This window comes from Equus przewalskii, chromosome 15 (genome assembly GCF_037783145.1).
Source record: "Equus przewalskii isolate Varuska chromosome 15, EquPr2, whole genome shotgun sequence".
NCBI classification, from domain to species: Eukaryota; Metazoa; Chordata; class Mammalia; order Perissodactyla; family Equidae; genus Equus; species Equus przewalskii.
The window spans coordinates 81097422-81114468 of NC_091845.1; the positions used below are offsets into that span (position 1 = coordinate 81097422).

Genomic DNA, 17047 nt, shown 5'->3' on the forward strand with positions numbered 1-17047 from the left:
GTACTGAAAGAAAAGAACTGTCAACCTAGAAGTCTCTATCCAGTAAAATTAATGTTCATTCACAAATGAAGATGAAATAAAGACATTCTCAAATGAATGAAAACTAAGAGATTTCATCACCAGCAAATCTGCTATAAAAGAATTGCAAAAGGAAGTTCTTAGGTGAAAGGGAAAAGATACCAGAGGGAAACACGGAACTTTGGGAATAAAAGAAGAGTAAGACAAGTGGTAAATACCTGCATAAGAATAACAGACTATTTTTCTTTGAAGTTCTTTGAATGGTTGAAAGTAAAAATTATAGCATAGTCTGATGGGTTGTTCAATGAACATAGAGTTTACGAATACTACAACTAAAACATAAAGGAAATATGGTGCTAAGGTTTCTACATTTGACTTGAAATGGTAAAATGTTAAATCTAAGCAGATTGTGAAAATTGAAGTATGTATATTGTAACACTTAGAGCAACCACTGGGAAAATATACAAAAGGATATATTCAAAAATCTAATTGATAACTTAAAATGGAATACTTAAGATATGCAAATAACCCAAAAGAAGGCACAAAGAGTGGAAGGAAAAACAGAGAGACCAACAGAAAACAAAAAATAAAACGGTAGACTGAACTCTAAGCATATCAATAACTACTTTAAAGATAAATGGTTTAAACACACCAGTTAAAAGACAGAGTTGTCAGATTGGGAAGAGAGAGAAAAATATATGTAGTCTATAAGAAACATTTTAAATATAGTGATATGGGTAGACAAAAAAGGAAAAGGATGATAAAAGCTAAAATATACAAATACTAATCAGAGGAAAACTGGAATGCTTATATTATTATCAACGTAAATTTCAAAGCCATGAAAATTACCAGAAATAATGAAGCACAATGCATAATGATAAAAGGGTTAATACATTAAGAAGACGTAACAACGCTAAGTGCATGCACCTAACAACAGAGCTTCAAAATACGTGAGGAAAAATGGATAGAACTGACAAGAGAAACATGTAATCCACAATTGTTCTTGGAGATTTCAACACTCCTTTCTCAATAATCAATAGAACTGGTAGACAAAAAGTCATAGGATATAGAAGACCTGAACAACAGCATCAATAATTGCGCTGATTGACATTCATGGAACGCTTCACCCAACGACAGCAGAATACTCATTCTTTTCATGTGCACGTAGAACACGCACCTGGAGAGACCACATCACAGACCATAGTACAGACCTTAACAAATTTAAAAGAATGGTAATCATACAAATCATGTACTCTGACCCTAAACTTATCATACACTCACCATACGACGCAGCAATCCACTCAGCTATTTACTCTAGGGAAATGTACATTTATGGTTATGCAAAACATGTACATGAATATTTACAGAAATTTTATTCAGTCACCTAAAACTAGGAACAACCTAAATGACTTTCAATAAGTAAATGGATTAAAAAACTGTAATTCATACATACACTGGATTACTACTCAGCAATAAAAAGGAACTCTGTATACACACAACGGTATCCATGAATCCCAAAAGCATTATGCTCAGTGAAAGAAGCTATTTCCAAAATTACGTGCTGTGTGATTCCATTTATATGACAATCTAGAAAAGGCAAAACTATGTGAAAGGAGAAAAGATGAGTTTGCGTCAGCAGTAACGAGTACGGGGAGATTTTAGCTACAAAAGGGGCAACAAAAAGCAATAGTTTGTTGCGATGCTATGTTCTATATTCTGATTATGGTGGTAGTTACGGGAATTTATACGTATGTTAAAAGTTATAGAACTGTACATCAAAAACAGAAAAGTTAAAAAGAAAACAAAAAACCTTAAGTGAGTTGTCCAAGATTATGTGACTTTTATGTGATGAGTCAGAAGAAAAGGCAGGTGCTTTTGTGCTGGACCCTCAAATATTTGTTGAAAGAAATGAAATGATAAACGAAACAGGATCCTACCAGGGTATGTCACAACATTAATTTGGCAATATTTCAATTAATTTTAAAAACTGTAATCACAAGTTTGCATGTATTTAATAACACTTTATACCTTTCAACAATCCTTCCTTCGTCAACAGTCTCTGCCATGTGACTGCAGTCTCTCCTCCTAAAGTATCCAAGTATACTTCTCAACCCCTACATTTGGGTTCAGCTGTACGACTTGCTTTGGCAACAGTATAAGCGGGAAGTGATGATGAGCCAGTTCCAAACCTAGACCCTAAGAGGCCGTCTGTATTTCCACTTGCCGTCTTATACTTCCATCATTGTCAGGACGAAAACATGCTATGGTGAGCCTGCTAGGTCTGGGAGGGAAATGGGAGATTCGTAGCAGAAAAAATCCCATTAAACTGAGCCCAGGCATCTCACAGATGCACGAGATTGCATTATTGTAATTTTAAGCACTGTGTTTTGGGAGTGGCTTGTTACGTAGTCTTGTGCAGCAAAGGCTAAACTGTATCTTCGAAAGGCACAAGCTGATCTCTAGTCCCGGACAGGACCCCAGTTTTAGGGGAACAGCAATGAGAGTCAAGATATCTAGGAAGGTGTTCAGATGAAAGGAACAGACAAATCCAGTTCTAGTATAAGAAGCATACGATTTCTCTATAGGCTCAAAATAAAACTTGGTTAACAGATCTGAAAGGAAAATGTCAAAGCAAAATGTTACCTTAACATAAGCTTCATTGTTAACTTGTTACTTGATCTACATGGGGCTCTTAAGCAGAGACAGGATTAGAACTGAGTTGAAAGCAAGCAAGACTGAATCTCTAGGTGAAAGTTTAACGTATACAGAAATAGAAAAAGATGATGGGTAGCGGAGGAGGGAGGAATGTCTTTGTGGCAATATAAAGAGGCCTCTGTATGGATGAGCTTTGTTTCTTCTTTTGACTTGGCCATCAAGAGAGCTTAATGATAAATTTTGCATGCAGTTACAATAAACTTCCTCTCAATGTTTTCCGACCTTTCTTCATTTTTATGGTATTAACGTTATTCCTTTGGACTATCTCTAATTCATTTTAAGTGGGTGTAAGAGATACTACAAATATCCGTGTATGATGCCTTAGCCTATGAACTATAGTGGGTGTGATAGCTATTATGAATATCAGTGTATGATGCCTTAGGCTTCAAAACCATAAGTCATGATCATCAAGAACGTACTCAATATACCAAGATAACGAGGGATACTCCGTGAGGGCTGCTTCTTGCCTTTTAAACAAAGAGCCAATAATATTGATTTTTATGAAATTCTAGTTGACTATACTGCAATCTTAACAACTTTGAAAAAAAAATGCCTTTGCCAAACGACTCAGAGACGCAAATTTAAATAATTGCAGTTGTTCTTCTTAACTCTTACTCAACACTGTGATTGATTCCAGATGTGCCAGATTGCAAGTTTTCTGCTGCCAAACTTTCTGAAACAACAGTCCTTTTAACAGCTGAAAGATGTCAAAAGTCAAAGGTATAAAAAGTAATTTAATTTGGATATGTCTTAAAACCCAGTGTTTTAAATAAAAAGAGAGTCAACTAGCATAGAATGGATGCATGTTTTATTGCAAAGACTTTGAATTTGAAAAACCATTCTTGTATCCCATGCTTACCGGGCTAGGTCATTTGCTATTGATGATCATCCAAGTTTATTCAAAGTATGATCTTAGGATGCTTCGATATACAGAACACATTAACCAGATGATATTATGCATAAACCCAACAATATAAGAAATATTAAACTGAAGTTAATCTTTATACTTCTTCAAAATCCTTTCCAAACTTTTCTAAACATTTATGGACATCAATAGTTAATTTAGTGTTCTAACTTTGTTGAAGACTGGCAACAAATGTTGCCATACTTCCAAACGTATAAAATTACATTTGGAAATTCTGGGAATCCTAGCGTCAGAGATAATTAAACTGGAAAGTGTGAAAGTCTGATATTTACATTCAAATTAAAAAATTGCATTTATATACAGGTTGAGAGAAACCTCCTTTAAGAGCAAAACTAATTTGGTTACACATTAGAATCACTGAAGGACTTCAAAAATACCTGTGCCTGGGCTTTGCCCCCCGAGATTCTGGTTTATTTGCTCAGGGCTAGAACATGGGCATCAGGATTTTTTAAAAGCTTCCCCAGGTGATTTTAATGTGCAGCCTGGTTTGAAAACCACTGATCTACCGTTTTCTTTTAAATCATTGTGGGATGACCCCTATAAAACATGATGAAATCTTAGGCTTTATTTCTAGAAGTGCAGTGACCAGACCAAAGGAGGTAATGAGAACCACTGCGGTAGTCATGTCCTGTTCCAGGTAACACGCTGTAAAGTGTGATGTTGACCAAGGAGAGAGAAGCAGGGTGTCACAGAGGACCGGATGATGAGATGCCTGTGAAAACCTGAAATGTTTATCTTGGAGAGCAGAGTTAGGAAAATTACAATCCATTTGCATTGCTAATACACAGAAAAGGCATTTAGCTTAGTCTGTGTTCCTCCAGAAAGCAGAACTAGAGCCAACAGGAAGAAGTTAGGAGGGCCACTGATAGCAGCTCGATATTAGGAAAAGCATTCTGATAGCTAGGGCTTCTTATCCACGGATGAGCAATCTGCAAAATGCCCAAGCAGAGCCCAAGGGGTCTGTCATGGACGTGGGAAGGAGGTTAGACTACAGGGTCTTTTCTTTCTTGTTGTACAAATAACTTGAGAGAACATCTTGAAACTTCAGGAAATCTCTCAAACCGTGTCCTGGTGTTTTTGGAACCAAAGCAGAAGAAACACTGACTGAGGGACCCAGACTATTGGCTGGAGTGAAAGCTGTGTACCATCACGGGCTGCTGCTTCCTTGTGCGGTCAGACGAGGTCTCACATTAGTGCTGGTCACGTCTCTGGATGTAGTACACCCTCGGGAGAAACTGGGTATTTTTTTCTTTCAATATGGAAATTTCAAGATTTCACTTTGCCATTTAACAATTGATCATTTTTCACTTAACACCATTAATTAGCTGAAAATTAGCTGGAAATTCTCATGCAGTAAGCTAAGCATAGGTTAGAAATATTGTGGTGGTAGAAATAACCTATCTTTGTTACAGAAAAAATAATTCAATGACAGTTGTTAAAGCATAGTGAGGCAAACTTTATTCAGAACCATTGCAATAGGTATAGGGATTTTGCAATGGGGGAGAGAGATTGGGCTCAACTTGGAATATAGCACGGGCAAGTGGGAATTGATGGCCAAGAAGCCGGGTCAGGGTTGGGATATGGAAAATTCCTAAGAGGAAACATCAGGGAAAGCGGGGTTCTAGCTAAACCCACCTAATAGCTTTCTTACTGAAGGCAGGCTAGAGTGATCAGACATCACCTAGGGGATGGTGGAGGATGAGGACCCCAACTAGATATCAAGGTGATCAGATAGCAAGGGTAGAGGGTTCCCGTCAAACTGCGTTTTACAAGGAAGGGCAGAGATGGGCCCAGGAGAAGGTTCAGGAGCCTAACTAAAGTTTGGCCAAGCAGAGAATCTTTGTCATCTTCAAGGGCTGAGCTAAATCAGATCTTCCCAACCTTTGCTGCATACTAGAAGCATTTAGAGAGCTTTTAAAAATAACTAATCTCCTGACTTCACCCCAGAGAATGCAATTTAATAGGCCTAATTGGGGGTCACAGCATTAAATGCTTCTAAAAACTCCCAGGTGATTCTAGGAGGAGGCCAAGGCTGCGACTAACTAAACTACTTAATCTCTGAGGCACTTTAACCCTTCAGGATTCAAATATATATAGTGTTTGTTTAAAAAAAAAAAAAAGTAAGAAAATTGTAGCCATAATCAGCACTCCAACAAAAAGTTTACAAAGTATGGCAGGCCATTCCAGTTGGGGTTGGCTTCCTGAAGAGTTTTGTAAATTTCCAAGATGCAGTCATTGAAGGCTTGCGCCTCATTTTGGGCGACATGAACTAGGAGCAGAACGACAAAATGATGTTGAGTGAGAGAATCAGCTTTCGCAAAGATTGCAACAAACTAAAACTCTAATTTAAAACTAATAAATAAAATTTAATTTAACAGCACTCTATTCCTGGCTCACTGAAAACAAGAACATAAGTAGTGGAAAGTAAAGGCATGGCCCAATAGCTTCCAGTGTGAATGAAAACAAAATTTTACCTGACTGTAAAATGTCAGCAATACAATACAGCTGCCCACTCCCCACCAAGAGTAATCTGATGTTAAATTGTACTAACAAAAACCCAAAATAGGAGTAAGTCCTCACTTTGTTTCTATACCATTTACATTTACCCACCATACTGAATTCAGATCTGGACACCACCATGGATGTATGGACAAATCATTCCAAGTTGAAAGGAGAGTGTCTGAAGTGATATCAACACTGTGAAATCAGCAAGCCACAATCAGTAGAGGGGAGCATCCAAAGGCAGTCATACAGGGACTGGTGAAGAATCTGGCATTTGTAGTATGGAAAAGATAACAGGGTGAGACAAAGGGAGGTGGAGGGGAGAGAGGGAATGGTTGTGATTACTGCTGTTAAATATGTGAAAGACAAGCTCATATCAGAAGACATTGATTTTTTTCACATCATTCCCAAATATGCAAATATAAACTTTAAGTAGAAGTTACAAGACAGATTTTCACACAGTTAAGTAAAAGCTTTGCTGTTTCTGTATCAGGATTCAGTGACCTGTCTATCACTGGATTGTAATGCAAGGATGAAGTCTAAGTCATGTCTACGATTTTAGGTACAATGATCAGCATGTAAGAGACACCTAATAAACAGTCATTGAATGAGGTTTTGAAGTACGGTCTGGATGATCACCAACCAGGAAAGTGTGAAAGGGATTTGTGTAGGCTGGGAGTGGGGCAGAGATGGGACTACTCAGCTTTTAAGACCACATCCAATCCTGAGATTCTATTGTTAGGTGATACAAATGAAATCACTAGACCCTAAAATAACTCTAGGTTTTATTATTTTAAAATCAATACATATCTAAATCTATCTTCTACAAATAAACTATGTATATTTTCCTCAAATATGTGATTGGGGTATTAGTCAAGTAAAAATAAGCTATCTTGTAAGCATCAAAACCTCAGTGGCTTAAGATATAAAGCTTTATTTCTTTCTCACACGCATCTGCTGTGGGACTGACATCTCTTCAGAAAACTCCCTTCCAAATAGTGACCCGGGATCCAGACATCTCAATATATATGCTTCAAGGGTCGCTCCAATGGGCTCTTAAATGCTTGGCCTTGGAAGTGATCCACATCACTTCTGCTCACAGGCCATTGGCCAAAAGCAGTCACGGGGCCCCACCTAACTGTGAGTGGGTGGGAAATCTGGGAAGCACATGGCTATTCAGTGAAAAGTAAACGTAATGGTCACAAAAGTAAACCATCTTGGAAGATTTAGATTCTGGCCTACAAGTATCTGAGAGCCGATACCAATGAATCATGTCGCAAAGACAACTACATACGCTGCACTTCTTGTTCTGTCCTCATTTTAGACCTTAAAAAAATAGTGTAACACTGGACTAAATATTTGCAAGAAAGTTTGTTGAAGGATGAAACGGTTTGAAAAACAGTGCACACAACGTGCTTTCCAAAAATAATAGAATGATCTGAAATCTTAATGCCAAATGTTCCAAATTAGATGTAACTCCTCTAATCGATGACGAGTTAGATGTGGGTTTATGTCTATTTTTCACATTCTTACTCTGAAATCTAATTAGATTGATTACATGAGTAGATTGATTATAACTCCTGAATCTCATTGCTCTCTCCCAAGTCTATATTACCTTACACACTTGAATTCACTGTTTTGTTAACTTTTAGATGTCTCAGATCTGCCAAATCCTTTTAAACAGCTAAAAATATCTCCTTTATATTTATATAAAAATACTACTTCCCAAGTCTGTTTTATTCAAACTATTACTTACATGCAGTCAAGAAGTTTCGAGGTTCTGTTTTTTTTCTGACATCACCCCAGTTACAGCTCTCCTAAACATTTGATTTTTTGAACAGATTCATACAGGTTCATCCTTCTGAATTTATAAAGTTTTAATTCCATTATTTATCACATTTCTACGACCATACTGAATAGATGTTAAAATGGTGTTTGGTTAAAATCAACAAGTCACACCCAATGAGCAGAGCAATCTGTCACCATGGTAACAACAGTCGTTCCAGTAAAAATACGCAAGGCCACTCTCTCCTTGGCATTTGAGAATCTACTGTTGTCATGTTTCTATTTTAGAACAATTTTTCAGTTTAAAGTGGGATGATAAAATATGAGTTTTTAGTCAGTATATAGATATAATGCTTTTTAAAGCATTTTACTAAGAACTGTTTTATGATGTATAAAACCAAATTCATTCAATTCAGCATACTTCCTGGAAGTCTAATACACACATGGCCACTAAACAGGTTCCTCATAAACTGACCACTCCCTGTCTCCATCCTTCAGACAGAATGCCGAGGATAACAGTGATGTCAGTTTATTTTTATAAGATCTTAGTACATCACTCTATCCACCTCGGGGCCACCTACAAATCCCTTAATTCAGGGCCAATCTTTCTCAAGTCTTTATCGCACACGTCATAACCAAAGTACATATAGATTTATTTTTATTTTTGGTCTATCTGTTAAATTCAAAACTCCCATCCAAAGGGATCACTTTGATTCAAATACAATAAAATCTCAGACATAAAACCAACTCCCAATTATTCATTCACACGAGTGCCTATTACATGCCAGGCTGTTTGCTAGGCTCTGAAACTGAAAAGACTACATAAGGGCCAGGCCCTTCCCCCAGGGAGCTTATGGCCTCACTGAGGGGGAATGAAAGGTACATTTATGATCCAGTCTGCTACATGCTCAGAGAAGCAGGCCCGAATGGAGAGGCAGTGTAGGCAATCTTCCCCGTTTCAGTTACCGATGCCGTGTAACAAACAGCATAGGACTTAGTGACCTGGAACGATGTCATCTTTGCCTCTCGTGGCTCTGTGGGTTGACTGCACTCAGTGGGTGGTTCTCACTTGGGGACTCAGATGTGGTTGCAGACAGAAGTCTACCATGGGGACAATGGTCATCTGAAGGCTCGACTGGGCTCGATGTCCAAATAATTCACTCACGTGGTTCCAAATGACGTAGCTCACCTTCAGACGCTGTCCAGTGTGCTCATACATGGCCTCTCCATGTGGCATGGGCTTTCCACACAATGGCACTGGATTCTAGAGGGAGTGCCCTAAGGGTGAACATTCCAAGAGATCAAAGCCACAAGGTCCCCCACGACTCAACTTGTAAGTTCTGCAGTCACTTCTGCTGCTCTCTGCTGGTTACAGAAGGCCCACCCATGGACCTGCACAAAGGCATGGACCCTGGGGGCCTGGGTCACTGAGGACCATGTTTGGAGTCTCGCTATCACAGATGCCAAATCATTTGTGTTTCAATAATACATATTTTTTAATCTCCTCTCCTCTTAACTCACAGAAGATCAATAAGGAAGCTGTCTTGGGACAATACGAAAATTAATGAAGTCACTCTACACTTAGATGAGGAGCACCTGAGTCCAGTCCAGCAGCCAGGGTGCAAGGTGACCCAGAGGAGGGAAGGTGATCAAGAAGGATATGTGGTCAGCAATGGAATATGCGAGAGCTGGAGTAAAGGAGGACTACTCAGTACCCCTCCCTTCCACAACTTCAGCAGGAACAAATTTTGTTAATCCAAAAAGCCAAAACAGAGGTTATTTTCAGTTTGTCTGAATCACCCAATTTTTCCAACACAGAATCCTGTCCCCATTCCTGCACTTACTAGCCCTGTGCTGATTATGAAGAAAAAAAATTGTGATTTTCCCTTCCCTGCCACAAAGAAATTTTTTAAAATATGTTTGATGTTACAATCAAACCTGAGACTGTTCAAATATTATGTAAATTATTTTGTCTGCCAATTACTGTATCAGTTATATTTGAGTCTGACCAATTTTACACTGATTTTATTATTAGTCCAGGTTCATATTCCCTAGAGAACATAGATTAGCAGTTTACAAAGTAGATAAAGAATAGAAAACAAATTACTTCATCAGTATTAACTGGAAACATGCTAGCTATCCCTTATTTCAGAATAAAGTGTCCAATTCCTCCTTTTAAAATATCGTAGTTATCACACTACAAAAATAAAGAAGCAATTCCTGAAAAAAAACACCTCATCTCTATCATTTTTATTTATATTAGCCCTTAAGAAAAATTTTGACTTTTTTAAAAAAAAATTAAGGCTCTTGCTTTTTGCTTAAAATTTACTCTATTGGTTATTTATATTGACCACAAGATGGGGCTGTGATGTCATAATTTGGCAAGATTTATAAAATATATAAACTATTTATGGAAACAGAGGAGAATAACAATAAAACAAAGTTTAATAGGATAATCTAATTTTTCAAATATGTGCATTTTTTCTATTAATCAATTATCTAATTGTTAAATGCTCAGAAGGAAAATATGCTTTAATTTGTCCATTTCTCTCTTGGAAGTGATTGAGCTTTGTCATATATAAAATTCTCCTGAGTAGATGCAGAATTATCTGTCGTGACGGGATTTCCTTAAGGATTCTTCCAACCCTTTCACGTTACATTCCTAAAGGAAAACGTACTCAACTTAAAGCAGTGCTAACAAAAAACGTCTTTCAAAATTTTTTTAAATTATTTTATAATTAAACACACAGAAGTTCATTCAAATCTACGCGGAATTTTTTTCTCCTTCTCCATCCCTTAATTCTCTTTTTAGAATCTCATATTTACTTTGGGGTGAGGATCATTTAAATGAAGAGTACTTTCTTTAAATTATTTAGGACATGCTGATCTTTTCCATTTTATCTGTTAAAACTATTCATTAGTTGATTATTCGTGTGTTTTGTGTTGTAGTAGGCAAGAATTCCTTTCTAATTTTCAAAAGAGTATAAATATTCACAGTTTTAGTCAACCATTTTTCAGCAAAGACAGAATAGCATGCCAAAACAATGTTACTTGATTTATCAAAAAAAATCACCACCTCAAAAGTCAGCAAAGAACCTACTTTTCTAAATGAATGTTTTCTAATCTATTTTAATGTATTGAGAATGAAATAAAAATATAAAGTCAATCGTAAATTTTTTTTTAAACACCTGCCAGGAAGATTTAAGATCTACCAAGTCCTCACGTCCCCAGCATGTTTATTCATCTTTCCAATTTTTATAATTCCTTTCTTTAGAATAATTTACCTATATAGCACTAGGCATTTTTAAAGTATGTCTACATGTACTGTTTTCTAGTCTTTTCCTTACTTATTTCTTAATGTATTTCTCTTCAAATTTAATCCAAAATTCACTGCTTTCATGAAAGACCTTTACACATTTCCCCCTCTCTCTCCCCAATGGCTTTTTCAATAAAGAGTTATTCTAAAAGAAATCTGTAGCTTGCTATTCCAAAAAACCACAGACAAACAGTGCTATCTGACAAAGCCTGCTTTCACGAAGTCCTAAACACTTTAATTTTCCAAAACAGTCAACATCTAGTCAAAGAGAGGTATTTACTGAGACGGACTCTCAATGGTGGCTCAAAATTTTATTTGGCTTTCCTGCAACTTGAAGAGATCTGCTGAAGTGACCACTCCATATTCCAAATGAACGGCAGGCCCTCAAAAATGTCATACAAGATGGGCTTTAAGGCTTAGCACGCAGGGAAATTAAGCAGTGCACACAGGGGCTGGCCCCAGGGCCTAGTGGTTAAGTTAGGTGTGTTCTGCTTCAGTGGCCCATGTTTGATTCTCGGGCGCAGACCTACACCGCTCATCAGTGGCCATGCTGTGGTGCCAACCCAAATACAGACGAGAGGAAGACTGGCACAGATGTTACCTCAGGGTAGATCCTCCTCAGCAAAAAAAAGGGTGAATATGACAGGAAAATAGGAGTGGAGGAATATATAAAGAGATTCTGTCATTAGGATGGACCACTCAATTCATATGCTGTTTTCCATATTTTTATTCTATAGAGGGGCATTTGATCTCTCGGGTAAGTTACCAATATGGGTAAATTACTCATGTTTTTCAAAAATGAAACAGAATGGAGAAAATTAATACACTAGACTATTAAAGTATCCATATTACAGGAAAATATTCACATTGATTCCTATGCACATTAAGAATTAGGAAAAAAATGCCACCATGATGATGAGCATCTAAAGCCCTTTGATAATATATGTATACACACACACAGGCACCTACAAACACAAATAGTTGCTATTAATATCAATACTTCCATTTATTAAAATTAAATTAGTTAGGGGGCTAGCCCCGTGGCCAACTGGTTAAAGTTCCACATGCTCCACTTTGGCGGCCTGGGTTCACGTATTCAGAGCCCAGGTGTGGACCTACTCATCAGCCATGCTGTGGAGGCATCCCACACACAAAGTAGAAGAATACTGGTACAGATGTTAGCTCAGGCATAATCTTCCTCAAGCGAAAAAAAAAGAGGATTGGCAACAGATGTTAGCTTAGGGCAAATGTTTCTCACACACACAAAAAAATTAAATTAGTTATGGGAATTCTCTCCTTTTCTTTCTACTGCTTTTTCTTTAAATAAACAATTGATATACAATTATATTTCTTTGGTAAAATATTTCACTTCTGCAAAAACTTAAAAATAGCAATGATATGATCTAGCACTTCCACTTCTGGGAATATATCCAAATGAAACAAAATCATTATCTCAAAAAGCTACCTCTACCCCTATGTTCACTGCAGCATTATTTACCATAGCCAAGACATGGAAACAACCTAAGTGTCCACTGATGGATGAATGGATAAAGAAAATGTGTATATATATATATATATATATATATATATATACACACACACACACAGTGGAATATTATTCAACCACAAAAAAGGAAATACTGCCATTTGCAACAACATGGATGAGCCTTGAGGGCATTATGCTAGGTGAAAGAAGTTAGATAAAGAAAAATAATGCATAATCTCACTTATATGTGGAATCTTAAAAATGCGAACTCACAGAAACAGAGAACACACTGGTGGTTGGTAGAGCTGAGCATGTCTCAAGCTGCAGCTTTCTTGATCCACCAAATCCTGCCCATTTTCCATCTTTCAAACTTTCTGATATACTTATGGGACTTTTTCATCCTTTCCCTCACTAATTGTGATTTGTTCTTTTTTAAAGTACATTTTATATCATTTCATGTAATCTGGGATAAAAAGGAAGACAGAAAATGTGCTCAGTTGATTGCCTTGATCCAATTTCTGGAAACATGGCATGAGATTAAAATAGTTACTGTAGGTCACCACCCATGCATACCCCAACTGTAAAGAACCAGGATCTGGTAGACATCTTTCCTCTGAAGTGCACACAAGGGACACTAAGCTGGGTTGCACGGGTAGAACTCCACTTTTTATAAGCAAAATCTGTTCTGATTTGTTGGCATGCATGACATAACCAGGTACGTATTTGGAATACCATCCCTGAAGTATAATAATATAATTCACAAATAATGACTAAAATGTCTCTTCAAGTTGATGGATAGCAGGAATTTACTTTGGGTATTAAGTGCTACCAAAGAAGAGAAAAGAGATAGAACCCAGCTTCTTATTCCCGAAGTCCATCCCCAAGTACTTATAAGACCTTCTGCATCAGCATATCCTCAGCACCTGGAATAGTGCCTGGCCCACGGTAGGGACTTGAAAAACACCACTGAATAAATATATATATATATTGAATAAATGTTTTGTCTCTATTTCCTTACTTGTAAAATGTTAGATCAAACCCATAATCACTTTGAAATTAGAGATCTTACAATTCAATTTCTAATTCAATAAATAGAATCTTCATTTAAGTTATGATATTAGTAAATGTACCAAGCAAAATGATAGCCTAGGGGCTGGCCCAGTGGCGCAGCAGTTAAGTGTGCACATTCTGATTTGTTGGCCCGGGGTTTGCTAGTTCGGATCCCGGGTGTGGACATGGCACCACTTGGCAAGCCATGCTGTGGTAGGCGTCCCACATATAAAGTAGAGGAAGATGGGCACGGATGTTAGCTTAGGGCCAGTCTTCCTCAGCAAAAAAAGGAGGATTGGTGGCAGATGTTAGCTCAGGGCTAATCTTCCTCAAAAAGAATAAAAAAATGATAGCCTATTATATCCAGATATTCCTTCAGGCTACTCCATAATAAATTCTCTTCTAAAGACAAATCACCAATAATAAAGAAGACAACAGAAACTTATTTTAAATTATTTTATTTTTCATAATTTTCTAACACATGGTGTTAGAAAAATGAATCTTGGCACCATGACTTAGACCTTTTTTTCAAGTTTAACCTTTAAGTTAAAAACAGTAGCTACAATAAGGATATTTAAACCTTACTCAGAGAAATGGTGAAAAATCAAGTCACAAATTTTTTTGTGTTGGGGAATATTTTAAAGTGGAATAAAGGGAAGGTACTAAAAAGAGTAAGAAGGATAGAATGGAGATTATGCTGGGAAGACAAAAAGGGAAGACGCTCCCTAAAGAGAGAATATGGAGAGAGACAAAGGGCAAAAGGAAGAAGAAAGGCTCATCAACTTTATTTTCCTGATATAAAATTCAAGTACTCAAAAAAATTTTTTTAAAAATCATAAAATGCTGCTACTAATCTCAATGAAATTTTCTTTTTCCTCATTATTTTCTAGAATTAAAAAAAAAAAAACCTGTTTTGACTGAAGGACACTTGATCTTAAGTCAATACTTGATGTACTTTAACAAACGGAACGGCTTGAAAGCTTCCCTAAATCTAATATCTCCCTAACATAATCCGCCTTGGAAAAGTCTTCTGAAGGAACAGAGGGCTTGATCTCGAACACAAATGCAAAAAATATCTGTCGCACAATCTAAACAAAAACGTTTCCAACTCGATCTGGGCCTCAGTCATGCTTTGTACTAAGTTTCTTGAGGAAAAACACTGTGTAATATTGATCTTTGTATTCCTTCAATAGCTACTGTAAAAGTCCCTGCGCAGGAGGTCAAAAAAGTACTTACACCATTAGTTGCATACAAATTCAGTTAGAACCCCAGTTTTCCAATGTTTCAAAAATTGCCAATTTTCATTTATATTCATTTTGTCTACAAGTTGATAAATAAAATTCTTCCAGGCTTTTAATAAGAAAATACTATTAGTCTCATTCATCACTTGTACATTTGTACCTGAATATTTTATCAACTGAAACACAAATTCAGAAAATTGTCATTATTTTCAGAGACATTAAGGCACAGAAATAAATATTTGCTTTTACTTTTTTTTCTTTCTCCTCTTCAATCTGTGTTTTAAGGCTCAGAGCAGACATTAAGAAACATCAAAGAATTTTTTGTAGGAAGTTTTTCAAATGTTTGGCCCAACGTGAAGCTGTTCTGTTGAAGTTATTTAAATACTCCTCTCAACTTTCAAGCACATCTTTCAAAGACACGTTCATGCCAGTCATCCACTCCAAAAGAAAATTCAATCCAATGAGCAGTAAATAACTTAGGGATCTATAAATGACACTGCGATGTATCTTGTTCCATTTTTGACAGGAAGCCCTTCATGCAGATGCGTGAGTCTCCCTGGATGCATGAAACTCCAGCCTTTCCGCGGCGATTCGATAGAGCAATTGTACCTTAGAAATTTGCATCCACCTCCCTGAAAGAGACAGAGCAAATAAATGTATCAGTTCATTCTGTTTAATTCTTTATCAGTGGCAAAACTCAAATTATGCCATGTAAGTAGAATCTAAAAAAAATAAGGCAAAGGCTTTTTCATAATGACTTATTTCTTGTGAAAAATGTAAAAGGTAAAAGCCATAATTACCTGAAAATCTTCTCCCACATTATTGAGCGCGATGTTGATGGTAAACGTAGAAGCGTCGTGATGAGGGCGGAGAGAGCGCTGTCTATCAGGGGAATATTTCACCACGAAATTCAATAACGCAAACCCCTAAAAAAGCAAAGCAAACCAATGGATTTGCTTATCAATAAAAACATAAAACTGCCCATTTGTGTAAACCTGGTAGGCGGTAGGCAGGGGGATGGAGGATAACTACCTTCGTATAATAGCCTGCAAAGACCTTCAGTGTAACGGGTGCAATAAACTCCCGGATAAAATGGAGCCATACATTCTCCAGATCAATTTGCTTCATGTGGATATCATCAGTTGGGACATTTTCATAACCGCCAGATATACGGCTATCCTAGAAACAACAGTAATGACATCATAAAAGTGTGGTCCACGTGCAATTCACATTTATATTATCTTGGAATTTTTTTCAACCACAAGATCATAATAGACAATAAAAATAACAGTTGTTCAATTATGGTGTACCATCTGCTTTAATTGCAAAACTATCAAAATCACTTAGACAACATGGCTTTGCAAATGTATCAATGATGAAGCAAAGAGTTGCCAAGTCAGTAGATTCCTTTCCTACTTATTTAATGTATATGGGAGCTCGAACTATAAAGTAAATAAAATGGATTTCCAAAGCCCTCTTGTGACCCCTGAAAATTGAGTTTTTTACCGTGACCCTTCAAGCAGCCTTAGCTGTTTGATGGGCATAGATTCAGCGTATGTGCCCTTGGACGAACTACCACTGAACACAAGCTTTCCTTGCTCTGCTCCTCACTTCTACTTTCTGGCACCCAAAGTCCTTTCATGCCTGCGTGTCACTACCCTGCCTGCAACATGCTGATTTCACATTCTTCCTTGTACTTTGAACTTCTGTCTCCCTGATCAGCCAACTAGCTTGGCTATGTAATTGAGCAGAGGCAGTAATATTCCACAGTATTCCATGTAAATTCTTTGGTATTGTTAAGGAGCTGGCATCTGTGAGTTCTCAGAGGAAAAGAAACAGTTTGAACCACAGACAGTAATACTTCCTGCCAAGTCTTTGGCACTAAATGTAAACACAAAATTGAATTACACGGAAGGCATTCAAACATTTCTCCTTCTTAGGTTTACACAAAAAACTGCTTCGGCGGTCAATCAGATAAGCTCTGTCTTAGTATTTTCACTATAGCTCAC

General features: G+C 37.1%; 1 protein-coding gene and 1 long non-coding RNA gene across 5 annotated transcripts in view; both read right to left on the bottom strand.

Annotated features, from left to right (window-relative positions):
* Positions 1 to 5093: 5093 nt before the first annotated feature.
* Positions 5094 to 8115, bottom strand: LOC139076228 (uncharacterized). The gene is made up of 3 exons (XR_011527610.1): positions 7917 to 8115; positions 6269 to 6427; positions 5094 to 5927 (listed from the first exon to the last, which is right to left on the bottom strand). It is a non-coding gene; the product is annotated as an uncharacterized lncRNA (long non-coding RNA).
* A 6124-nt stretch (positions 8116 to 14239) lies between these two features.
* The window catches only part of PLOD2 (procollagen-lysine,2-oxoglutarate 5-dioxygenase 2), an 87854-nt gene continuing 85046 nt past the window's right edge, over positions 14240 to 17047 (bottom strand). For all 4 annotated transcript variants that reach the window (XM_070577593.1, XM_070577594.1, XM_070577592.1 and 1 more), the window contains 3 exons: positions 16071 to 16217; positions 15839 to 15964; positions 14240 to 15670 (listed from right to left, as the gene is read on the bottom strand). In XM_070577593.1, the coding sequence (XP_070433694.1) occupies positions 15515 to 15670; positions 15839 to 15964; positions 16071 to 16217 (429 nt within the window). In that variant the 3' untranslated portion in view covers positions 14240 to 15514. The remainder of the gene's footprint in view (positions 15671 to 15838; positions 15965 to 16070; positions 16218 to 17047) is intronic.